Below are 26,020 nucleotides of genomic sequence, written 5' to 3'. Positions count from 1 at the left end.
AACAATCTTCTTTTTTATTATAAACTAATTCAGCCAAGGTTTGGCCAACTGCTTGTGCTTTTTATCTTTATTATCCTTATATTTGAAACTGATTTAAGTGCTGGTGGTGGCTTTTCTGTTGTTTTTTGTGCTTTTTGTAACTTACCTAGTAGAGATTGAGAGTTAACATCCCTTTTTCGGGTAAAATGTCCTCCGGGGAGATCCTTTGCCATGACAGCAACAGTGGAAAGTAGAACGTGCCCAAACAGCAGAAAGTAGCATGCAATCATTGTCTTCATTTTCAAGAAGTAGAGGGACATTCAAGGATGCAAAACTGCAGTAAGGAGAGAAAGAGATGAGCTCTGTAATTTGAGAGAAAGATACACTGTAACCATTCCAATCATCCAACTGAAATGCTTCTGTTTCATCATGTGCCATCACACAGATATACCACATACCCACACTTTCAAGAAATTACATACAGAACTTGCGTAAGAAATATATTCCAGAAACAGCAGCAATAAATGTGAACTGGCAACCACTCACACTTTTCTTTCAGAATACTGTCCTTTGTTGCTAGCATGAAGATAAGCATGCAGATGGAAGTTGTTTACTCCAGAAGGCTTCCAAAGACTGGCAGTAGCTTGCCAGAAAAGTTTTTTCATAGAGAAGTATAAATTTTTTTACAAAAAAAGGAGTTTGTTAAGGGCACCATCAAAAGCCATGGCTGACTCTGCCCACAAGCAGAGAGCTAAGACTCACTTTCCAGCCATGTCTGCTGTACCTGACATCCTCAAACGTGCTGCCTTCCCCTAAACCATTACTGTTGCATGCTGTGAAAAGGCCATCTCACAGTAGCCTGGAATGGTGATATGATGAATTTTGGTCAGAAGTTTCTCTAGGTATGCAAAAATTGATAAAAACACGTTCACAACCAAAAAAAGGACGATTTCACATAAAACTCAGGGGTAACTTTAAAAACAGTGTATATTTTAATGACAATTCTTGGCGAAGTAACTAAGATGCTGAAAACAATTTTAATAGTGTCCTAAACTCAATAAGGAGAATGACACAGAGCTACCCATCTGCTACAGAAAGCAACTCAATGTCCCGTTAACCTGGGGCAAGAATTAGATTTTTTTTCATGAGGTATTCATTAACAGAATACACAATTCTGTGTAAATATTTTCTAACAAAGAGATTTTTATGCATGATTCTTAAGCCTATTCACATAACTACTACACACAGAGCTATTTTTCTGTGTATCAATCTATTTTTCCTTTTGTGTATCCTACTCAGCATTCCCAAATATGAATACAGTGGTGCGTATGCCATTTTGCCACAGAGCAAATTAAAAGGAGCCTTTGCCCTCAAAATACCCAGTTGTGCTTAAATGTTCAGTAAAACTCAATAACAGGAAATACATAATGTAAGAGCAGTTCCACCATAAAAGGTCCATATCTCATAAAGGAAACAAATAAACAATAAGCGTCCTATTATCAAAGTTCTCCTACCCTCAGAAGCACTTTTAAATTGTTTCAAAAGAAAGCAGTGTTTTACAGAGAGCTTTCACAGAAGTACAGAATTGCAGGGCTTGGAAGGGACCTCAAGAGATCATGGAGTCCAACCCCCCTGCAGGTACCCTACAATAGGTCACACAGGTAGGCATCACCCCAAACAGGTCTTGAACATCTCCATAGGAGACTCTACAAACTCTCTGGACAACCTGTTCCAGTGCTCCCTGACCCTTTACTTGTCCCATCCAACAAGTGTGGATACACAAGGATAATTTAAAATAAAAGTTCATGGGTAACTGCATCAATTTTCAAATTAAAAAAAATAATCCCAAATCCAAAAGCTATGTATGTGATCGAAGGCATCTCTGATCAAAGCCCACGTTCATCTTTCTCCACCATTTCACCCAAACTGAAAACATCTGTACTGCTTCGCAGAGGTGATGGCAGCTTTGACTCAGGAACTTTGCTCAAGTTCCAGGTACATACTTGTGCCCGCTACTGCTTGCTTTTTTACATGACCAGTTTGCATTGTGGTTGCACAGCTTCTTTGCCCACAGCCCTCCCACGGTTCTGTTTATTTTCTGGGTTTTCTGCAAAGTCTGCTGTCTTTGCTTGAGAAGCTGAATGGTGTTTACTGCACCACACTTGGTATTTAACACCTCATCTTCCCAGCAGGCTAAGCCAAGCTGCTGGCACAGTCCTCTGCAGCATCACGTTGCTGACTAACCCACGCCCTCCCAAGCTAAGAGCAAGCTCCTGAAGATACAAACGCCTACTATTAGTTGCTACCTGGAAAACATGTTTCATGCACTTCAATTCCAGCTGCTGCCTCAGCTGGAACAAATATTTATCAGGAGACAACTCAGCTTGGCTCACCCCAAACTGAGCTGTTGTATGACAAACATCCCCCAAACCTCTAAAGCAAAAGACATCAAGAAGCAGCATTCATTCTCCTTTTCAGATTTCCCTTGCTCCCCAGCTGGCTGCTAGATAAGAGCTCAGCATTTCCAAGGTATTTTCTTATTAATTTTAGCCGTGCTTACTCAGCCATATGGCCGTGCTACTGAACGATTTTTGATATCCTCTAGTGCATATTCAGATTTCATGAATGACAGTGCAAGAACACTGAAAAATGAAATTGTGACTTCATCTTTCAGAATCACATTTCCTTCAGCAGACAACACTCAAATGATGCAAGTCTGTTTCTATAATTTAAAATACCTTTCCATGGAAGTCTTCTCAGAAGCAATTAATGCTGTGGTTTGAACAGAGATGCTACTAACTTTTCAGGGCCGGAAGTGATATATCAGTGACCTTCTCCATTGCATGGTGCACGCTATAAATATTTGTTCTCTTTCCTGTGTTAATTCTTTGAACAAGAGATAATACTCAAACGAGAGGAGATGCTCTGTGGTTCATGCCAGTGTTCTTCAGTCAGTCAGTTCTTCCATCTCTTACCCCACTTTAGGGAAATTTCTTTTGCACAGATAATTAGGAAACCCTTCCTTGAAAGACACAAAGGCTACAGCTTTTATTTGAGCATCTTTTTCATTTATGTTTTCACTGGTCAGATCATACAGAAAAACAAACTAGGAAACCAGGGCAGTAAAATGTTTCAGCTTGTGCTCCTTGCTCCTTTGGGTGGTCTCAATCCTCAGCCTGCAGTACGAGTTCCTTTCCAAGGCTGAATCAGACACAGCAAGTCCACAGACCCTTGCCTCTCCACCTTCTCCAGCTGCTACCAGAACTAGCTTAACATACAGAAGGAATAATTAATTCTCAGCATTGACCCAGGACTTTAACACCTTTACTAAGTGCAGAACGCATCCCCTCTCTTGAACCTTATATAGCTTTTCGTCATTGCTGGGAAGGAAAATGAAGACAAAAAGGCACCACGGATAGCAATTACTGCTACGAAGATGACTTCAGCTTTCATTGTTTGATAGTTAAGATACAGATAGTTAAGATACGCCTACTTTCATTAAGCTGCCAGGAGATATAACTTCAGTATTTTTAGAATCATACCACTATTTGAGTTGGAAGAGACCTTAAAGTCATCTGGTCCAACTCCCCTGCAGTGAGCAGGGACACCTAAAACTCGACCAGGTTGCTCAAAGCCCCATCCAGCCTGACCTTGAATGTCTCCAAGGATGGAGCACTCACCACTTCTCTGGGCAACTTGCTTCAATGTCACATCACTCTTAATATAAAAAAAACTTCTTCCTTACATCCAATCTAAATCTCCCCTCTTTTAGTTCGAAACCATTTCCCCTTATTCTATCACAACATAACATGCTAAAAGTTCTGTCTCCTCCTTTCTTACAGCCCCCCCTTTATGCAGTGAGAGGATGCCTTCAGGTCTCCCTAGAGCCTTCTCTTCTCCAGGCTGAACAGACCCAGCTCTCTCAGCCTGTCCTCACAGGAGAGGTACTCCATCCCTTGGATCATTTTTGTGGCCCTCCTCTGGACACACTCCAACACTTCTATGTCTCTCCTGTACTGAGGACTCCACATCTGGATGCAGTACTCCAGGTGAGGCTTCCCCAGCACAGAGTAGAGGGGCAGAATCACATCCCCTGCCCTACTGGCCACGCTTCTTTTGGTTCAGTCCAGAGTACAGCTGACCTTCTGAGCTGCGAGAGCACACTGCTGACTCATGGTCAGCTTGCCATCCACCACTACTCCCAGTTCCTTCTCAGCAGGGCTATGCTCCACCCTTACGTCCCCCAGCCCGTACTGATAGCAGGGGTTGCGATGACCCAGCTGAAAGACCTTATACTTGGATTGACTGAACCTTATGAGGTTCACCTGGGCCCCTGCTTGAGCCTGTCTGGGTCTCTCTGGCTGACATATCATCCCTCAGGTGTGTCAACCGCACCATGCAGCTTGGTGTCAAAGTTGCTGAGGGTGCACTGGATCCCACTGCTGGTGTCACTGATGAAGATATTAGAGAGCACTGGCTCCAGTACTGATCCCTAAGGGACACCCCTTGTCATCAATCTCCATCCAGACATTCAGCCATTCACCACCACTCTCTGGGTACAATCTTGCAACCAGTTTCTTGTCCACTGAACAGCCCACTCAGCAAATCCATACTTTCCAATTTCCATGTGCCTTAGCATACATTCTCAAGAATCTGCTCCACGCTTTTCCCTGGTGCAGAGGTGAGGCTAACAGGTCAGCAGCTCCCTGGGTCATCTGTTCTACTCGTCTTCAAAATGGGTACTAAATCACCTTTTTTCCAGTCATCAGGGACTTCACCTGACCACCGTTACTTTTCAAGTATCATCGAGTGTGGTTTGGTGACTATGTTAGTGAACTCCCTCATGACTCTCCTCCGCTTTGGGACCTACAGACTTGTGGATGTTCAGGTTCCACAGGCAGTCACAAACCTGACCTTTGCTTACAGTAGGAGGGGCAATGCTCCCCCAGTTCCCACCTTCAGAACCATCCACCTGTGTAGAGGAGTCACTGGTGAAGACTGAGGCAAAAAAGTTGTCAAATACCTCAGCCTTCTCTCTGTCTGTTGTTATTAGGCCACCTGCATTGCTCACTAGGGAAGGTATGCCCACCTGGACTTTCATCTTCCAGTTGATGTACCTATAGAAGCCTTTCTTATTGCTCTTTATGCCCCTTGCAAAGTTCAGTTTCAGCTGGGCCCTGGCATTCCTGACCCCACCCTTACACAGCCCAGCAGCATCCCTATACTCCTCCCAGGTTACCTGTTTCTCCTTCCACTTTAGTTGTAAAGACCATAAATGCATAAAAGGGAAGTTCTCAAGTTCTTTCAGCACTCATTATCCACCCCATTTTTAAGATAACAGCAAACTGTGATTAAAGAAAAAACTTTTACTGAAGTTAAAGAAACTGCAAGCAATCAATGCAAGCCAATGAAGTCAGAGTTCTCCATCTGGGAAGCACAGTGAGCTGCTTGGAAAACCAATCAGCCCTTCTAACATGCAAAACACAAGATAGCTAATGCTCAATCCCTACTGCCTCAGATATTAAAAAAAAAAAAAAAACAACAAAAAAAGTCAGCAGACACTTTACAGCCCCGTTAACTATCAGTTAGAACTTGTTCCAAGGTATTTCACTACCACAAGCCAGCACATGCATTACCAGTCCATTACTCATTAAAATCACTGTGTGTGGTATGGATGTCAGGACACAGATTATTAATAATTTCCTCCCTCTTTCTGGACTGGACTGCTGACACAGGCATTTTCCAGTCTGAAAATAGTTACAGAATTCCTCAGAGCATTGGAAAATATCTACCCTATCTATGCAGGTGTCGTGTGGGGGCAGCTGGAGGATATTTATCACATCAGCAGAAGAACATGCCTCCTTCACCCCTACAAAGGAGCACACTACTGCCATCCTGTTCCATTAAAGATAAACTGGACTTTCCATGACTTCTTATTGCACAAGCACGTCTTTGCTAGGCTTGGGAGAACAGCACAGGTAGAACTCCCCTAAAGCCACAGTTGTAAAACACAAATCACTGATGCAGTTAAATTATTATGAGGGAACAAGGCTACAGGTGCTCCAAGTTTGCAAATTTCTCCCCAGTCCTCCAGGCAGGCACCACCATGCATACAGGAGTGCATGAATCTACCCAGGGTGACACCAAGCCCTGGAGAGTAGCACTCCCTCATTTAACACATTCACTAGCTCCTTCCAGGTGGCTAACTTAGGCCAACTGTGCTGTCAGTACTATCAAAGAATTTGGGAAATCCATTAACTAAAAGTACATTAGTAAATAAGGTGTATTCTCAGAAAAAAAAAAAACAAACCAAGTGCAAGTAGCTTTCATAACAGCGCTGCAAGCCACCACAATGACAAAACTGTTGATTTGGCTACATCAAGTCCTTTACCAATGTGATAACAAGCATCCAGACAATAAGAGTAACCAAAGTCTGCAGTGGGTTCAGACCAAAAGTTGTGTACCTAATTATTCTGTCTGCTGCTACAATAAAACCATCATAATAAATAATAAAACCAAAATGGCACGGGGCTGTATATTACATCTCAAAACAGTAAAGGGAAGATCTAAAACAGGGCAGTTTCTAGAAGGGATATGAATGACATCAGGTGGTCAGTCAAATCTTGCAACAAACCCAGCACTGTGCAGGAGTTCCCGTATGCAGTGTGGCTCAAGTGCTGCAGTAAGAGAGACCACATTCTGGAAGCTGTCAGAGGAGCACTGTGGGTGGGAGAGAACAGTTTGCCTATTCAAGCACTGAGGTCAGACACATGCACACATCTTAAAGAGCATGCACACCAAAACAGAGAGCATATCAGGAAAAGCAAAGATCAGCACGCTGATTCTGCATTACATTTTATAGCGAGGTGTAATTATTATAGTGGGTCTTCTACATAATGGACTTCATTATCTATAGAACTTAGAGTATGGGTGCTACATGTATAAATTAATTTTCTACAACTAACGAAATAAGGAACACTAAGGGATCTATTAGTTTTTTGTTTTTTTACCTCATTCATCTAAATCACTTACAGGCTTCCTGATATCACTGAGGTAAAAGTACTAAGTACCAAATCACAGAATCAAAGAATAACTGAGGTAAGAAGGGAACACCGACATCATCAGATCTGACCCCTGCTCAGAGCTGAAGATCATTTCAATAATTTCAGAAACTTGTCATACAGAAATTACCAGTGATGTTGTAAAACAGTGCCCCCACAGTATGGCTCACACTGCATAGTTTCTAGTGGTCAGACAGAAAGCATTAGCACTGGGAATTTTCACTTTATGACAGCATCAATCTCCACGTTACAATTCCTTCAGCTGCCACTTGGACAATAGACCTCTTCATTATCATGTTCCTGAGGGACAGACTTACTTGTACTTTCTGGTTCTGAATTGGATCTAGGCATCAGTGTTTCCACTAAGTTTGCAGATGAGCCGTGTGGCAAAACTGAGAAATTTCACTTTTACAACTCTGAGTAGGTATTTATATGAAACCACATATTATATGACATACAATATGTATGTGAACTGCTGAGTTTTGTCTCTGTGAAGACCATAATGGACTGTGACTAACTGCAAACAGAAAGTTTTTCTTAAAAAACACACACAAAAAAAAGACACCGTAGTTCTAAAACATATTTGCAAACCCACACTGACCTCAGTACCAGCACTAGTGTAAAACAGTAATTTGGGGATAGAACACACTCCGTTCCCAATACTCCTTAGTCACAATGAAAACACAGCCTAACAATGAGTACACTATGTAAAAAGAGCTTGTTAATGATGTCCAGATTATAATGAAATAGCAGAGGATAGTGCTTTGCCCTCCCATGGACACAATTTATAAGTCATAGGAGAGTATTTAGATCTGATTAGCCTTTCCTATTCACATGAACTGATTAAAATATCTTTACTGTTACAGCTGGATCCCACCTCATAAGCCCTAAAGCGTGTGTGGGTTGGTTTGTGAGAAATCCCGGTGAAGTCAATGGAAGGATTCACGTAAAATAATTGTATAAATACTGCCTGCAGGGTATAGGATCTCAGCGTTATGAAATTAAGAGCTACCTTTCCTTAGGATATAAAATAAATCAAGTTTAATTCCAGTACCTGAAGGGAGCTTTTAAGCACAAAGTTGATCGACTTTCTACATGGTGTAGTAGTGATAGGACAAGGGGGAATAGCTTTAAACTAAAAGAGTGGAAATTTAAGTAAGATTGTTAGTAAGAAATTCTTTACCCAGAGGGTGGTGAGGCATTGGCACAGGTTGCACAGAGAAGCTGTGGATACCCCATCTCTGGAGGTGTTCAAGGCTGGATGGGGCCCTGGGCAGTATGATCTAGTGGTACGCAACCCTGCTCATGGCAGAGGAGTTGGAAGTGAATGATCTTTAAGGTCCCTTCCAACTTAAACCATTCTGTAATTCCATGATTCAACAATATACTTATATTAATGTATAGCACATGAGAAAAAGCTTAAAAATCTGATGTTTAAAGCTGCCATATCTATGTGAACGGTATATCAATCAAAAATTATTAAAATTATTATTATTAAAGAAATATTGGATCAAGTTTCAGGACTTCGCTAAAAAAGCCCAATGTGTACTTTATTAAGTTCTTGATCTACAAATTTATTATGGGATCCTGTATGACAGTTTCTTCTGATGTTATCAGCTGCCTGAAAGTAGCAAAGCAAAAACACAACATGCCACCTTTCCAGATCTCAGTCAGGATCACTGAGCCCATGAATGACGGCAGGAAAAGAAAACCCAGGCATTTAGGAAGAGATACACGTTGAGCATTTATCACAGATACAGATATTTATCACAGATACAGGTGACACAAAAGAAGGACATGGAACTGTTGAGTGGGTCCAGAGAACGGAACAAAGACAATCAGAGGGCTGGAGTACCTCCCCTACAAGGACAGGCTGAGAGCTGGGGCTCTTCAGCCTGGAGAAGAGAAAGCTCTGAGGAGACCTTATTGTGGCCTTCCAGTACCTGAAGGCGGCCTACAGGAAAGCTGAGGAGGCACTTTCTAGAAGGGCACACAGCAACAGGACAAGGAGAAATGCTTTTAAACTGAAAGAGCGTAGATTTAGACTAGGTATTAGGAAGAAATTCTTTACTGTGAGTGTGGTGAGACACTGGAACAGGTTGCCCAGTGAGATTATGAATGCCCCTTTCTTGGAAGCATTCAAGGCCAGGCTGGATGGGGCTGTGAGCAACCTGGTCTACAGAGAGGTGTCCCTGCCTATAGCAGAGGGTTGGAACTAGATTATCTTCAAGGTCTCTTCCAACCCGAACCATTCTATCATTCTATCATTCTATGCAGTGTTAATAGATCAGGAGGCTGCAACCTTCCCTCCGAGCCAACACTATCAAGCATCATGGCACACGTCAGTCTGACACTCCAAGTACTGCCTTCTGAAACAGCGATACGCACTCATTAAAGATACCACAAGCACCTCCGTAAGGCTGCAAAGCACCACGCAGGCTGGGTCTCCAGGGCAGCTCCGTGGCACGCAGCGAGCCCCGCTGTCCCTCCCCTCCGGTCAGACCGCCCGCGGGCAGCGCTCCCGGCCCTACCTGCGGGGCTGCACAGCGCCGGTTGTGCTGCAGGGCGGCAAAGCACCTGCAGGCTGCTCGCTGCAAACCCTCCTAGGTAAAGTCAGGCTCCGCGTTTGCACCGCTTGTAAAATACGGTCAGTTTTTCCTCTTACAGCGCACGCTACGCGAGCTAGAGAAACGCGCACGGGAGAACAGGGCACCCGGAGAACTTCCTCAGCCCCACGCACTCCGAAGGGAAGCCCTCCAGCGCAGCTCCCCGCACGACCTGCCCTCCGAGCCACCCGCACCCCGCAGGGCCCCCGCCTCCCTCGGCCCGCCGCCGCAGCCCACGGCTCGGCCGCCCCTCAGCCGGCGGGGCCCCGGGGCAGGACTGTCCCTCCGCCGCGCGGGGCCCCGGGCCGGGGGAGCGGCGGCTGTGCCGTTCCCCGGAGCGGCGGGGCAGGGCAGGGCGGCGCGGAGCTTACCTGCGGCTGAGGGGCCGCTCCGCTGGGCGCCGGGCAGCGGCCGGCAGCGAGCGCGGGAGCCTCCTCCCCTCAGCGCGGCCCCGGACAGCGCTCCCCCTCCCGCCCCCCCGGGAGCGCCGCGGGCTGAGGGGAGCCGCCGCCTCCCGGGCAGCCCCGGGCGGAGGAAGCCCCAGGGGAGGGAGCAGCCCGGCTGGCGAGAGGCTGCCCCGGGAGGCGCGGCCCGCTCCCCTCAGGCGAGCCCTGCTCCTTCCCGCCCGTCCGGTGAGGGCCGGGGCTGCCGGCGCCCTGAGGGACGCGGTCCCGCTCCTGCCCGCCCGGCTCGGGGCTGCGCTCCCGCCTGACGCGAGGGACGGAGCGGGGCCGGCAGCCCTCGCGTCGGCTCCGTGCTTCCCGCCTCTCCGCTGAGGGACGCGAGCTCCCGGCCGCGGTGTCCCCGTCTCACCCCCCTTCCAGCCCCTCTCCCGCCGCCGTCAGACCTGGCCCTGCCCCGGCCCAGGAGCTCTCCCCGCAGCACGGGAACGTGGAGCCTCCGCCGGCGGCGTGCGGGCCCGCGCTGCCTTCCAGGGAAGCCTACCAAAGGACACGTTGGGGAATGGAAATCCCATTCCCCGCACGATGGGCCTCCGGGGCCAAGGCAAACAGTCCCCGGTGAATCATGCGGTGTGTCCGCCCCTGCCCGAGCTTGGAGGAGTCCCCTCGGGGAAAATGCTGCGGGAGGCTGGGATAAGCGAGTCGGGTGCAGGAGGACAGCGCTGCTGAGCTGTCCCCGCAGTTGCACCCTCCGGGCGGAGAAAGCAGAGTGTGGCGTTTCTATCAGTAGTTTTACAGTTCTGTTGCCTATGAAGAAGCAAAAAAGTCTGCTTTGTTCCACAGCATTGTGATTTTTGTTCGCAGGTTGAAAACAAACAAAAAACAGTGAAAACGAATGCAAACAGCAAAGATGAACTGGTTTCGTCATCGCTTTCAGCCCTAAAATCACTAAGCCCTGCAAATCCAAGAACTATGCTGCGTGGAGTGCCAGCCAAGGCAGAGCTGGTTCCGTCTTTCTTGAACTGAGGAGCCCAGAAGTGGACACACAACTCCAAATGTGGCCTCACCAAGGCACAGGAGAGTAGAAGGATCATCTCCCTCAATGTGCTGGCCACACTCTAATGCACCCCAGGATACTACTGCTGATTCATGGCAAACATTAGGCATCATGGCATACATGATGAGACACCCAGGTCCTTCTCTGCAGAGCTCCTTTTCCAGTAGTTCAGCCCGTAAGCTGTACTTAAGCATGGAATCGGGGAGAATAAGCGTATGCTTATTCCTCCCCAGGTGCAAAACTCTACATTTGTCCTTGTTGAACCTCATTAGGTTCCTCTCAACCCAAGTCTCCAGAATGTCCAGGTCTTGCTGAATGGCAGCACAGCCTTTTTGTCTGTCAGCCATTCCTCCCAGCTTTGTATCAACAAACTTGCTGAGAGAGCACTCTATCCCTTCACCCAGATCATTTATGAAGATGTTCAACAAAACCAGCCTGAGTACTGACCCCTGGGGAACAATAATTAAGGCCTCCTGCTAGACTCCGTACCTCTTATCACAACCATCTGAGCTCTGCCAGTCAGCCAGTTCTCAATGCACCTCACTGTCCACTCATCTATCCCACACTTCCTAAGCTTCCTTATGAGGATGTTATGGAAGACAGTGTCTAAAGTTTTGCTGAAGTCAAGGTACATAACATCCACTGCTTTCCTTGTATCCTTGATATATGCAGCTGCACCTGTTTTCTAATGGATGAATCTAGCTAACACATGATCTTTTTTTAATAGTATTACATGTAATCCCCCTTTCAATTCTTTCTTTCTTCAGATAACTCAGTCCTTTACAAATGAGATCCTCTTTTTCCTTTCCACTTACAATACCAATTGACTTTTGTGTTTTGCCAGAAAACTTTCACTTTTGATTGCTAATTTAATGACTGAAAAAATTAAATGTTAATAAGATTCTCAAACTGATCTTTCAGAAATCACTAATACCTTTTCACTTTGAACACTCTCTCATCCCATTTTCCTATTATTAGCTAAGTCCACACTTAGAGTCTTTCTCCTAGTTCCTATTTAAACTAATAATTTCTCCTGTGGGAATGCTACGCTGAAGTTCAGGTAGATTAGATCTAATGCATTTCCTTTGCCTAAAATGAGCAGGTTAGATGAGGACAGCCTAATGATGAGAAACCAGTCCTGCCTTTATCACTTGTCCATGTTCTGCAGCATCTTTAATTATTGTTTGCTTTTTCTATTTTTTTTTCCTGAAACCAAGAATGCATTTGTACAAGTTAAGTGCCTCCTTTATACAAATTAAGTGCCTCCTAGCTACTGTTTGCTATTCACTGGGCATGATTCTGATTCAGTAGAACTCTTAAGAAAATTTGGCATTATACCTGTGCTGTCTTTTGTATGGAAATTGTCAGCTCCCTATGATGTGAATATGTTTTAAAGTTCATGTCTCCCTTACTTGCACTTGCTGTCATTCTTACTTATTCTATTGCCTTTGTGTTGATTATAATAAAGTATTTGCAGACAGCAAAGTTTTCAGCAAGTCACATTTCTGAAAGGCCTATATCAGTGTTTTGTTAGATTCTATCACAAAGAAGAAAATATTAGACTGTAGTAAAAAAAAACTCAAAAGGTTAAAATTAGTATATTAAAATGGTTGTCAGTGCTATAAAGTCTACAGCTTTTGCCAGCGGAGTAACTCCATTTTTTTTTCAAAGGTCTGAAATGCTCATAAGTAAAATAATAAAGCTGCTGTACTATTAAGTGTCCTTATCAATCTCTAGGGAAATGGTCTGTATTTTTAAGTCACTGAAAGTTTGTATCTGACAGCCCTATGATTGGAAATATGAAAATGTATGTGTACTGGTAATTCAGTTTATAAGCCAGATTGCACTGCCTTTATTCAAGCACAGCTTACAATGTGTACACAGATTGAAGGCCATCATTGGGAGCACCAGCCTTAATTAGATGAGATGCTCTTTCTTGGGTTCAGTTATCAATGAAATTAAGGAATCTTCACTGATTCTTGAAGTGCTAGATCTGCAGGTAATTTAAAAAGATGCAACATGAATTCCTTCTAGTTGCATATAGATTTTCAAATGACTGCAATAGCTCAAAAGTGTACTGAATTTATCTGCAGAACCCACTCACCCACTTTAAGTAGCTGAAACATCATACTGGGATTGCCACTCTGCTGACTATATTCATACAGTTTACTTTTTCTTGTAACTTTCAACATGTGTACAATACAATTACAATTGCAATGTTTCCCTAGGTAATTTAAGCCTGAAAGCATCTTTTCTTCCAGCTGTAGCACTGCTCCCATGCTGGTTCCCAGATAAGTCTGGCTTGTCACCCACCTTGAGAAGATAAAGGGGTATGTTCAGAAGGCACCAAAGCCTACACTGAGCATCGATGGAAAGGAAAATTGAGTTAAATATGTGTTCAGAAGTTTTGGTGCTTTCTTAAAAATGTCATCCCCTTAAGGATTTGACTCCTGAAAGACTGGTCCTGCAATACCTGGATTTGTGATGACAGTTCCAGGAGGACTTGGTGCCTTATTGAGAGCATGAAGAAATGCAGGTGTTAGTTCCATGGTTGCCAGACCTGTTTCAAGGTAAGAGAAGAGAATAAGGCTGGTCCTTCCTGCCCAGGCTGTTCCTTGCCAGGCTATGCAGAGACCCCAAGTGCTTTTCAAGCATCCATAAGGGTAGGCAGCGACTGAACGTGTCTAGATATCAGTTTTGAAATAAAATATCCAGATTCTTCTTTAAAGCTTCTACATATCAAAAGAGGCAGAAATTTCCTACACTTGTTCACTCCTGAATACATTTATTAATTGCTTTTCAAGAGCATTTAGTTATAATTCAAAAAATTGGTGAACAAGAAAAAAAGCCCTTAAAAAACTATCAAATGTGAAGGAGAGGGATGTAGGATAGCAGGAACTTGTTCCTAGTCTGATTTCTCTAACTTCAGGTTTCTGCCACTGGGCTCTGTTAACTTTTGTTGGCTACACTGAAGACACCTGTTATTAAAGTTTTGTTCCCTACATACTTATACAGTGTCCTTAAGTCACCTCTTAAATCTGAGTTATTACAGGCATTGCATTTTCTGAATTTTTCGCTTGATGGCATATTTTCCAACTCTCTAGTGACTCTTTCAGGTCTTCACTAATCCACTTCAATCTTTTCAAAACACTCTGCATGAATTACTTACAGCCCTAAGTCATAGGCAAGACATAACTTGACCTTTTAAAATCTTTTTATTGATGATTTATGCTCTTTAAGGTAATGGATTAAGAATTTTAAGCACCATGTAGTCAAAAACTGATTCCTGCAGAATTTCTCTTGAAACACTTGTTGAGAGTTCTTTGCTTACATGCAGCTGAGATTTATCAGCTCTTTTGCAATCTATTTCATGTGTGAAATGCTGTCCCTATGTTATTCTAGTTCTCTAGTCAAAATATTATACTGTACCTAAGTTGTGCCTAATGTCCAAGTGTATAATGCTTCCACTCAAATCCATACTGATCCATTCCACAGCCCGATTAAGAAAGAAAGTCTGACAAGATCTGCTTTCCCAAGCAGTCCTGTGTTCCATTATCAGTTTTCTGAGTAATGCACCAAATCACACAATTATAGAAAAATTTAGAGAGGAGGTGACCTAAAAAATGCCCAACCTCTATTGGTTACAACTTTGTACGATGGATATTCTATTATATGTGTATTCTAAACATTCAGAAACTCTCCAAAATGTGCTTTTTGAATACCACTACTGACAGTGGCATTTGCCAATATTTTGGCTTTGTACCAGGCCACTGTGCTTTTAAAGTCTGAAGAGAAAGATAACTTTGTTGTGGTGAAAGCATAGAATTAAAGATTTCTTGATAGTACTATTGTCTGGTTGAAGCTATATTATATCTTAAATAATGTCATGTCTTCCTAGTGATGTAAAAAAAATTCCTCAACTTCCCTGCCCCCAAATATCTGGAAAATTCATCCAAATGCAAGATTAGATTTCACAGAAAAAGCTAAATCGCAGTAAAAGAAAAACTATGCCATGGCAAAGATCTGTAGTAACATCTTCAGTATAGCTTGTAGATGTGGTAAACCTGTTTGGGTAGTAAACTGAGTTCAACCCAAAATCATTCCAACCCAAAGGAAAAGTTACAGACTCACAATAAAATGGATAAACTCTTCTTTGCTTCAAAAGTAAAGTAGAATCAACATCAAGACTTTGCATTCGTTGCAGTAAAAACTAAACTAAAAAATGTCCACAAAAGACATTGTGTGTTGAATGTATGTAGTAATCACAAACACGTTGTATCACAAAATTTTCCCAGCTTGTGATTTCACCTGTGAAGCTGTACTTCCTCCACAACAACAAAAAATTGCTGTACCTAATGGTTTTCTTCATTAAAAGCATTTTGAATTTTTTCTTACTTTTTTTTTTTTTTTTTTAATGAAAAGCAAAGAAGCAGGATCACACAATAGCAGGAAACTTAGGCTGGTCTGTGTAACTGATAAACTTAATTTCATCCTTGGCTCTAATACAGTAAAGGAAATGAAACCAATTCCAATTTTGTAACAATTTGATGAGGAGAAAAATTCATGAACTCACAAAAGATTAATATTTACAACTAAGGTCCAGATCTCGCCTTTGTTCCTGAACTTTTATTGCCCTTGCTGTCCTCAGGTGAGTGCATCTGAAGCTGCCAAGAATGACCTCATCAATATAAATCGGACCAACCTCAGAATGCTCCACCAATTTGGTGTTTTAACTAGCAGTCTTAGTCTGGTGTATGGGTGATATGCAAAATATTGCTGTAAAAGTTACAAAATATAACTGAAAAGCCATAAGACACAGGACATCTGTTTGTGCAGCCCAAAAGATCTGCCATCCATAAGGCAGAATGCGCCTGTCTTATTGGGATGACACTTGTATTTGAGAGCACCTAGCCCACCCTGATAGAGAATGTGCTCAGGGGACTTGGTGCTAGGTCTGCCAGTGCTGCACCTCTGTCTCCAGTTGCATCCTTGCCTCCACTGTCATGAATGAATCTGAAATGGAGCACTTTGGAGGGGGACGATCTCTGCAGAGTTCCTACTGATGAAGCAAAAGAAGACTCAAAAAATCTTCCAAGCCACCAAAACAAAACAAAAAAAAAAAACAAATAAACAAACAGATTGTTTTGTATACCCAGACATGGTCTACATGAAAATAGACAGAGCTATAAGCAGGATGCATTTAGGTACTGGAATGATGCCCAGATTCTGGGCTAAAAAACTGTGGCTCATCCCTGCTACTCCTGGTCACACTGACCTGAAAGAGCAAGCGGAGCCCTCTGGAACAGCTGCAGCTCCTTGTCTTAGGGTAGCCCTGCATCTCCTCTGCTGGCTAGCCCTGCCATATCCCTGACTCATCACCTCACTCCTCAGTCAGCCTTCCAAGCAACCCTCTTTTCTCATCTCCGGCCAATTACTTAAGTCCAGTTTTGGCTACTAAGGACAGAGACATCTTGTGACTTTTTCAGAACAGTCCTGATTGAAAGGTTTGAGTAAACTGAAAGAAAACGACATAGGATACACATTGCACATCATGTTATTTCTTCACTTAAACTACTGCTGTGGCTCATTGTCCAGGATTTTTTTTTTTTTTTTGTAGAACAGTCTTTTTGCTTTGAAATGACTTAGTATGTGCTGGCTGGGAGGCCATGGGACTGCACTCCTGTTGCTCCGGTATCCCGTTCTAATGGAGGTAAGCAGGCTGCAGGCAGAAGGTCACAGATCTGCTTTCCACACCCTGTTGAACTATTCTGCTGAAAAACTGGCCACGTCGCAGAACCATTTTGGGTCAAATCCATGGGTGTGGAGCCATCATTTACAAATACCAGAGTCCTTCCCTGAAAGGATTCTAATCCTGGTTTATCAGAGCCCAACCTCCCTTTAGATAGCTGTGGCTGCTGTTTGGATTTCTCTGAGCTGTGAACTGAGAGTGCAGGAACATTTCCCTAGCCACAGGAACCAACATCTTGCAAGAAACATTTTTTCATGGTACCTGACCGCAAATTCTGCACCTACTATAGACACATAAATGGGGAGGATATAACTTAGCTCCAGAGAAGCAGCCAGTAAAAAAATGTTTGGAGTCCTCTGTCAAACTGGACAGTTTGGTAGGAATTTAATCATTGCTTCCTTAGATTTAGAACAAGACATCCATAGATGGCTTCAAATTACAAGTAAGACCAAGATATTATTCATTCCAGTGATGAAAATTTGCAACAGAGCTGGCTTAACAGCCTACATAGAAGGATACAGGAGCAATTATATTTCCCCCTGACAACAGCATAGGAGAAGGCACATAAACCAACCAGGTTTGTAGCAGTGAATCTCTCAGTGCAACAACATTTTCCCTCTGGGCTGTTTAAAGGGCATGCATTTTTTTTCCCTCAGCTTCCTTGCCAAGCTTTTCTCTGGCTGTAAATGAGACTGATACGGCCTCTGGTAAGATATCAATTCAGGACTGTTTTCAGAGACCAAAGGTTTTCCCAAAGGACAGGTTAACATCTAAAACAATGGTTGTTAATTCTTAGAAAATATCATGTATTTACAAGTGTTATGTTTCAGGTCACCATATGAATGAATTCCTCTTTACTATCCCCAGGATGATGCACAGATGTGTGTTTGAGAAAGGGAAGCTATTCTGTTTCATTAGGAATAAGAGTGTCAGGCACAGATGAGGGAAATGGAATTTATGTTTTACCATGTGTCAACTTCATGAAGCCTTAGAGTTTAAGATAAGAAAATAGGAGACAGTGTGAGTAAGTGTGTGCTCCTAATATCGAGGAGATGAGGGAAAGTGCAAGGAATAGTGAGAAAAGCACTGTTAGAAACAAGCAGTTCCCAAAGCTCCCAGCAACCCAACAAGCCAGGTTTTTAATGGTTTTGTGTGTCACAGATGACTGACTATTAAAAATGAATGCTATAGAAAAGCTGTGATGTGAATTCCCCAGGCTTAGATACAGAAATGGAGAATGATTTCAACAGCTGAGGATAAAAAAACATCAGCTGGGGTTCACATCTTTTCCTATGACCCTGAGAATCCAGCTTTTCCTTGGGAGTGGGGGAACTCCTCATCTTCCATGCATATCCCCTGATACATCAGCAGAGCTGAACTTATGCTGCATTATCTGCTCCTTCCTACCTATCTGTCAACATGATGTGCTGAAATGTCATGGTTTTGACACCGTAACCTGTGATCCCTTTAGCTCAAATTGGCCGATATCTGAACTATATAAGGAGAACTGACAGGAGCACAAATTCAGTCACACTTATGCATGTATGGTGAGAATAAAGAGGTCTTGTTTTTTCTCTCCAGCAATCTAGCATCTACGGAAATTTCATATAAATTAGCACAACATTATCCCCGTAACGATGTGCAGAAAAAGAAGCCACAGCTTTTAGTATAGCTCAGTATAGCCCTGTTCTGTATCACGCACTTCATCAGACTTGGGAAATTGCCTGCACTTCTGGACAACAAACCAAAAGCTTCAATTATCACTTGTTTTTATTGTACAGTAAGTTACCTGATAAACTTCCTATTATTTTCTCTGCTTATATAGTACAGAGGGAAAGGTGGTTGTTCAGTTCATTTACAGAGCAAATCCTACCATGTCAGATTGATTGGAGAGGAATTTGTGTAGGTTTGTTCTTGGAAGTTTAGCAAAAATGATTTCCACACTCTTGAGGAAATGCCCCTTTATTGTAGAGAAGTTTGTATACACAGATGTGATGTATTTACAACCAGCTTTTCTCAAACAGATGGCTATTTAAAATCCTTCACAAATCTGTCAAGAATGAAAGAAAATGAAGCTCAGAAGCCCAACCAGCCAGCCCAACCCTCAAATTCAGATAAATTCCCAAAGATAACTGCAGTGAGATAATTGTAAATGGAGTTATTCTGATGGAAGCAATAGGGCTGTGATAGAGATCGATGGATGGACTTCAGGATGTGTTTGGTCGAAATCATTGTTTATTTTGATCCCAGAGTGAATGAACCACAATGTAAAATGCCAAAAGGCAGATTGGAACCTGCATTTCCCAGAGGTCTGCTAGAAGAGTCTGATTCTTCCTTCCATGACCTATGCAAGGACAGGTCACAGTGAGAACCTCTGTGAAAAGAAACTGTTGGTCCTGTGTTCCCCTGGAAAGCTCTTTTCCAGAAAAAGGCAGGAAAAGCTTCACTCTCCTTTGGGCTGCAGAATGGAGTCAATGCACTGAGGGTGAGAATGGGTGTCCTCCTTGGAAAGGGCATGGGCTCCCATGCCAGCCCAGTCGCAGGGAGATGGCACCTTGGGTCCTTCTGGTGCCCCTCCAAACTGTGGTCCACCTCTTTGTGCCCTTTCCCTGTCCACAGTGGCATCAGCCTGTTCTATCAGCTTAGGAGAGGAGGCACCACAGGGAGGAGTGGTGAGAGGTAGAGACACACATTCTATTTCCTTGCCCTGATGCTTTTCAATTAAAAGTAGAACCTTCATCAATAACAAAAAAGGTTATATGTGCAGGAGGCACTTCTCTGGGGAACAAAAAAATACCTCACACAAACATTCATGGATGGATGAGTCCCGTGAGAAGGATTCTCAGCATTACCAGTTCAGTTATAAAAAGAATCTAAAATCCCCACATTGGTGTACATGAGAAATACGTTAAAAATATCTGCTAATGCTCAAGGAAGTTACATGCATAAGTTTCCCATCGGTTGGGAGCATATATCTTAGAATCTGTATAATTTACTTCACGCTCAACAGAACACTGTGATATTTACAGGCACATTCCAATGGGAAAACGTTTGTATATTGCATGTGAAAGATGCAGCTTTGTCACCTAACCATGGGGCTTTAAAAACAGGGATCTTGTGACATCGAAGTACTATCTGAGAAGTTTCTAGAGAGGAAAAGGAGCATAGGCAGGAAGAGAAAATCACCAATTGCTAAGAAGTTTTGTTCTGAATGTTAGAATAGTTGCAGGCTGAGACAAAGTAAGTCCTGCTGGACCACTTGTTCTGGTTCTGACTTGTTAGACATCACAGAGTACTATGTGTACTTTGACTTCCTATTCTTATTTTTCCCAACTAGATTTGCTTTTTGCTAGCTAGGTGAGAATAATGTAAAACTCCTTGCAATTATCATCTTTTGTAGCATAACAATTTTTTGCAGAACAGGAATGAAGCTGTCACTCTTTAGACTCGATCCATATTCTGAAGGTCAAGTTGGGCATCTGAGAAAAAAGGTGTAATGCTTTGGAATATTTATAAATTATGGGGGAAAAAAAAGGAAATTACTCTGAACCTGTTTGACCTGTTGGATAATGCAAAGTCCTACACTCTCTATGACTGCAAGTGGCCAAAGCTATTCAGTGTCTACTGTAACCTTATCTCTACCCAGAATTGCTCTGAAACTAGTTCAGCACACAATTGTAGTTGCAGCAAATTATTAAAACTATCTACAGAATTTTAATCATAAAATTTAGGTTCCAATATGTCAGCAGAACAGCGGTGTATAACCCATAGATGTTGAAACATGGAAGTGAAATTATCAAACTATTGCTCCGATATCTGAAAAGTAAAGCTATCCTCCCTACGTGTAGAGCTCCCTCTTACTTATGCTGACACATAAGGTGGTGGTGGATCCTTAGAAGCTCCGTTTGCAGGATCATCATACGGTGGCAACAGCACCTGCAGGAAAGCAGAAAAAGGTTATATTGTCAAAAAGGATTTTCTTCAGTGTGTCAGTGACGGTAGCTGCCTATTCTGCAGCTGCCCTCTGGAGAGCTTGAACCACATCTCTTGGAAGAGCGCATAGGCTCCTAAGCCAGAGTGAATAAAGTCTCCCAAGCCTCTCCAAAAACTCACTGGAATAGCTAAGAATTACTTTGGGGTGGGGAGAAGGAAAGAAAATTGAAAACAAGTTACCCAATGTCTCAATAAATCTCCACTTTTGTGCTTCAGGGTCTCTCAGCTGTGAGAGGAAGATAATGTTCCCAGAAGCCCCTCCAGTAAATAACATCTGATAGAAATTAAAGCAGCTTTAATCAAATATCAGCCCATTTGCAGGAGGCCAAGCAGCTCCCTGCAATGTGGGAGATGCAAGTTTAAGCCACCAAGGTTTTTGCTTCTTTAAGCCAGCATGCTAGCTGTCGTGCAGCTTTTAATGACATCTGCAATGACAGTAAGTAGTTTGCATGTAAAAAAGTGACAGAGCACTTGGTCTGTGAATCCTAGCAGGAACTGAGGGTAAAATAGATGTCTAAACAAAGATGTAGTTTGCATTCCCTAAAATATATCAATAGTGTATAAAAATAACAGTTGTGGTACATTGGCAGAGATACTTTACACAGATGAAGATCAATTATTTGTGACGGAATTCCAAATTTATAAACATCCCTTCTTGGTCATTAAAGGGCACATGAAGCTGAATGTCTAAACATGCACAGGGAAAATCCTGACTCCGCTGAAGTCAATGGAAATTTTGCCATGAGAGGATTTCTCCAGTTTTTTTAAATAAATTGATAATCTGCTTTCTTCAAAGAAACATTCATAGTCACTTAGCTTGGACCTCATCCACAGCATATTAAAATCAGTGGGAATCTTTCTATAGATTTAAGTAGACTTTGGATCTGTTATTTGTAGGACGGTTCCAAGCATGATTCATATAATACTTATGCGAGTTTACAAACGTGCACTGATGGCTGTGTTCAAGTACATCAGTGCACATGTTCACTGGATTACAAAACAGATACCTTGGCATCTGCTGCTCTTATTCAAAAAGTTTCACTATTTAGAAAAGGAAATTATCAGTCATTGCTCTTTATTAATACCATATGTTTAAGTTTCTAAATGCAATATATGATACATACAGCAACTACAACATCTAAAAAGCTCTGTATTAAAATGAATTTAATTATGTCAGGTTGAAAGGATGTGAACAATTTATGGCAGACCGGTTATCCAAATTATAACAACATATAGAACTTTATAAAATATTGTGATAAAAATGGTAAGTATATATTACAATGTAACCTCAGTAAATCACCCGACATGTTAGAACATGTAAACTGTGAAAAACACTAAAACTGAGATCTCCCTGGTGCTTACCATTAATTTAATACTCTTACAAGTCTCTGGTAAAAGCCTTTTGTTTCTAAAAAAAAGGCACTATTTCTAAAATGTACTGAAACATATTCATTAGCATTATGAAACAATGTAAGTTGTAATTCAATTTAATCCACAGATTATTCTAAAAATGAATCAAGTTCACTTTGAGATGTTACCTTTCTTTTTGTATTTCTGTAATGCTCTGTCCCAAACTGTTGTCTATTTCTTTTAAGTTCAGCATCCACTTCACTAGACATCATAAGAAATTACAGCAGATTCATTTCAAAAAGCTGTCAATTTTCCAAATCTACTAGTTAATTAATAAAGAACAACACCTCTCCCTGTGCTCCAATTCTCTTTTAGTTCAGTTATGGAATCATAGAACTATTAAGGTTGGAAAGACCACTAAGATCATCCAGTCAAATCATCAACCCATGCCTGCGAGCGCTCTAGACCATGCCACTCAGTGCAACATTGACCTTCTTGAACACCTCCCTGGACAGGCTGTTCCAACACCTCACTACACTTACTGAGCTAATATCCAACCTGAACCTCCCCTGGAGCATCTTAACACATTATGTCTTGTTACCTTGTTAGGGAGAGGAGGCTAACCCCCACCGCACCACCATCTCCTTTCAGGCAACTGTAGAGAGTGATAAAGTCCCCTGTGAAAAGCCTCTTCTCCAGATGGAATGATCTTAGTTCCCTCAGCTGCTCCTTGTCTGTAAGTCTTGTGCTCCAGACACCTCATTAACTTTGTTGCCCTTTTCTTGACATGCTGCAGGGCCTCAATGTCTTTCTTGTAGCCAGGGGCTCAAACAACGCAGCAGAGCCCCACAAGTGCCCAGTACAGAAAGATGGTCACTTCCCTGCTCCTATTGGCTGCACCATTTCTGATACAAGCCAGGATGCTGTTGGCCTTCTTGGCCACCTGGGCACACCGCTGGCTCATGTTCAGCTAGTGTCAACTAACATGCCCAGGTCCCTTTCCTCCACACAGCTTTCCAGCCACTCTGCTCCAGGCTTCTAGCAATGCATGGGGTTGTGGCCAAAGTGCAGGACCAGGGACTTTGATAAAAGCTAAAACAACTGTTGTTACATCAAAATCACTGCTCTAGCATTGTGGTTATTGTCATTGCACTAGGTCTCCTGCAGAATTTGCTTTTTCACTCCCTTCACTCTTGTACAAAATGAAATCCCCCAAGTAGGAGAAGAGCTTCTTAGCAAGACTTTTTACCATGCTCTGAAGAGATGAATGTCCTGTTTAGTTCTATGGACCCAAAACTCATACATCACTAATGCCAAGGAGCCTCATCGGATACTTTCTCAACAGTTTTGTAAGAAGTGAGAGGAGATAGGAGCACCTATAGGAGTCACTCTGGAGAATCCATTGGCCATTCCTAAGGCAACTGAACTTTCACTGGAATATTCAGGGCATATAGGTTATTAACTGGGGAGGCTATTAAAGAAGTCCAAAAGTTTTGTGTTAAATTATCTACGGTGTAAAGCTACAGTGTTTGCAGATGTCTGTACGGTGTAAGGCTACACTGTTTGCAGATGAATTTTATAAGCTTACTCTCCAGAGATTTTCATGTTTAAATACCCCAATCTTGCATTTCTTTGACATGAACAGAATCGTGAGGTAAAAAAAGGAAAAGTGTATAATAGGCAGAATTCAAAATTACTTCCTTTGGATTTGCATAGCAGTGTTTGAGTTATTAAAAAAAAATGTATGGGATGCTTAATAAAGATTAATAGGAATGAACATGATGGACAAAACTTGAAGGAGAGCAGACAGAGTTTATGGAATACACAGCACCATGTGGGACTCCAAGTATATTACATTGTTAGTATAGTGAAAGTCTTTTAATCTAATTTAACTTTTTACTTTTAGTCAATATGTTTTTATTGCTGTTACTTAATCATTTGGCAGCTCTAAGTCTAGTAATCATTCACATTCCATGATGATTTGAAAAGCTCTTCAGGCACTCTCCTTCCAACCCAAGCCATTCTATGATATGATTCTATGATATGATTCTATGATATGATTTTATGATATGATAATTATAAATCTTGCAGTTCTGTTTTTGACAGGAACAGCTTCAAGTCATTACTTTCCCCTAGTATTTTCTCTGCCTTTTCACAATTAAGTTAATTTTGGCCAAATGGAGAAATATAAAAGCTGAGTTATCTTTTAACTACTTACACTTGAGATGGTTACAAAAATCTCAGGGAAGAAAGAATGCCATTTGAATTTTAATGGATTAATTTATACCAAACTAGATGAAATGAAAATCATGACATTTCTCTCATGTCTTATCTTAATTTTAAATCTCATATAATGCGATATAATGTGATCTAATGGAAGCAGATAAGTGCCTTGGTCATAAACTGCCTGGTTATTGCAGCAAAACATGCTCTCCAAAGACCTAATATAGAAGCCAGTAACTTAGTGAAAGAATAAATTCAGAAGCTGGAGAAGTATACAGAAACACTCTATTCAGTCTTATCTGAGAACCTAATTAGAATAGGTACAGCCTAAAATAATTAATGAATATTTGAGCATTTCACTGCTTGGTCATTGCTCTGGTACTAATGTTTACAGAGTTTTTGAGACTGTCACTTGAAAATTACTACAGTGAGTAAATACAGAGGGCCCCCATTTTATGGAACTCACTGATTCCTGTGAAGCAAAATCCTGTATTTTTATGGCTCGACCAACTAGCACATTTGTAAGGTTAGGGTTCAGCTCCACTGAGTGCCTAAAACCCAAAGGAAAAAAGTTCCTAACTCCTTTCACAACCCCTATAACTGCATTTAAGAATCACATAGTGTTGTAATATCATCCTTTAATATGCAGACAGAAAAGGAGGTGACATTACTCACTGTTTGTATAATGTGACAAAAACATTGCCCAGAGACTGTGAGATCAGAGCTCTAGGGCTCCCAAACCAACAGGATTCAAACCCACATCTCCCAGTTCTCAGATGAATTTCTCAGACACAGGGTTATCAGTTAGTCTGGAATGGCTATTTCCCACCCTTCTGTTGTCACTTGGCAAAGCCAAGTATGAAAGAAACTATGGGAAAGAAAGGAAATAAGACAAAGTGTGACTCTGTAACTCCATAGTTAGTACTTAGGTGAGATGGAGAGAGTCCTGAGTGCTGAGCTTTGCTCCCAGTGCCATTTAAGCGTTTGGCAATAAGCAGTCTTGTTTTATAGTATGCGAGAGTAATCCAGAAGTAACCCATAAGAAATCCTGGTTCTTAGTTAGCTGGTGTCATCCCACTTATTTGGATAATTGTATTACATAAGCATCTCTCTATTATAAAGAACATGACCTTCACTGAGAGAAATAATTACCATATGAGTTTCCCAATAGCTATAACACATTCAGTTAACGCAATCATATGTCATTTCTTATTTTTTACATCCTAGTTAATCTGTTTTGGGAGAATAAGTTTGTAAAGTCATTACTTAGAAACATGTCTAAAAAGAAACACAGGCAAATATTTGTAGATTCAAATGGTTTGGAATTAATCTTACCCCAAGGTCTTCTGGGAGGTAAGGAGGAATTGCATAATTTCAATAATCCCTCCATCTTTTTTTGCAAATGTTTCCCCACTAACCCGAACCTTCACTAGAAAGTTTTTTTTTTCTTCAGTATTTGTGCAAATTCTCTCATATTGCTACATGTACTCCAGTTTTAACTCAAGATCTTGGATCTGTTTGGTGTCTAGTACATTTGTAGAGGACAAAATGTGCTTAGTCCTGTGTGAGTAAACTTAAATATTTGAGTAATCAATTATTTC

At 42.0% G+C, this 26,020-nt stretch overlaps 2 protein-coding genes across 2 annotated transcripts in view; both read right to left on the bottom strand.

Annotated features, from left to right (window-relative positions):
- Positions 1-305, bottom strand: part of MATN2 (matrilin 2) — a 61,647-nt gene extending 61,342 nt beyond the window's left edge. The window contains exon 1 of the mRNA XM_031591046.2: positions 146-305. Within this exon, the coding sequence (XP_031446906.2) occupies positions 146-299 (154 nt within the window). The 5' untranslated portion in view covers positions 300-305. The remainder of the gene's footprint in view (positions 1-145) is intronic.
- Positions 306-18,799: 18,494 nt separating this feature from the next.
- Positions 18,800-26,020, bottom strand: part of LAPTM4B (lysosomal protein transmembrane 4 beta) — a 61,609-nt gene continuing 54,388 nt past the window's right edge. The window contains exon 7 of the mRNA XM_031591042.2: positions 18,800-20,789. Within this exon, the coding sequence (XP_031446902.2) occupies positions 20,715-20,789 (75 nt within the window). The 3' untranslated portion in view covers positions 18,800-20,714. The remainder of the gene's footprint in view (positions 20,790-26,020) is intronic.

The sequence above is a fragment of the Phasianus colchicus genome, chromosome 3 (genome assembly GCF_987193195.1).
Source record: "Phasianus colchicus chromosome 3, bPhaCol1.hap1.1, whole genome shotgun sequence".
In the NCBI taxonomy this organism is placed as follows: Eukaryota; Metazoa; Chordata; class Aves; order Galliformes; family Phasianidae; genus Phasianus; species Phasianus colchicus.
Note: the sequence above shows the minus strand (reverse complement) of the source record. Positions and strands in the feature narration are given on the sequence as shown.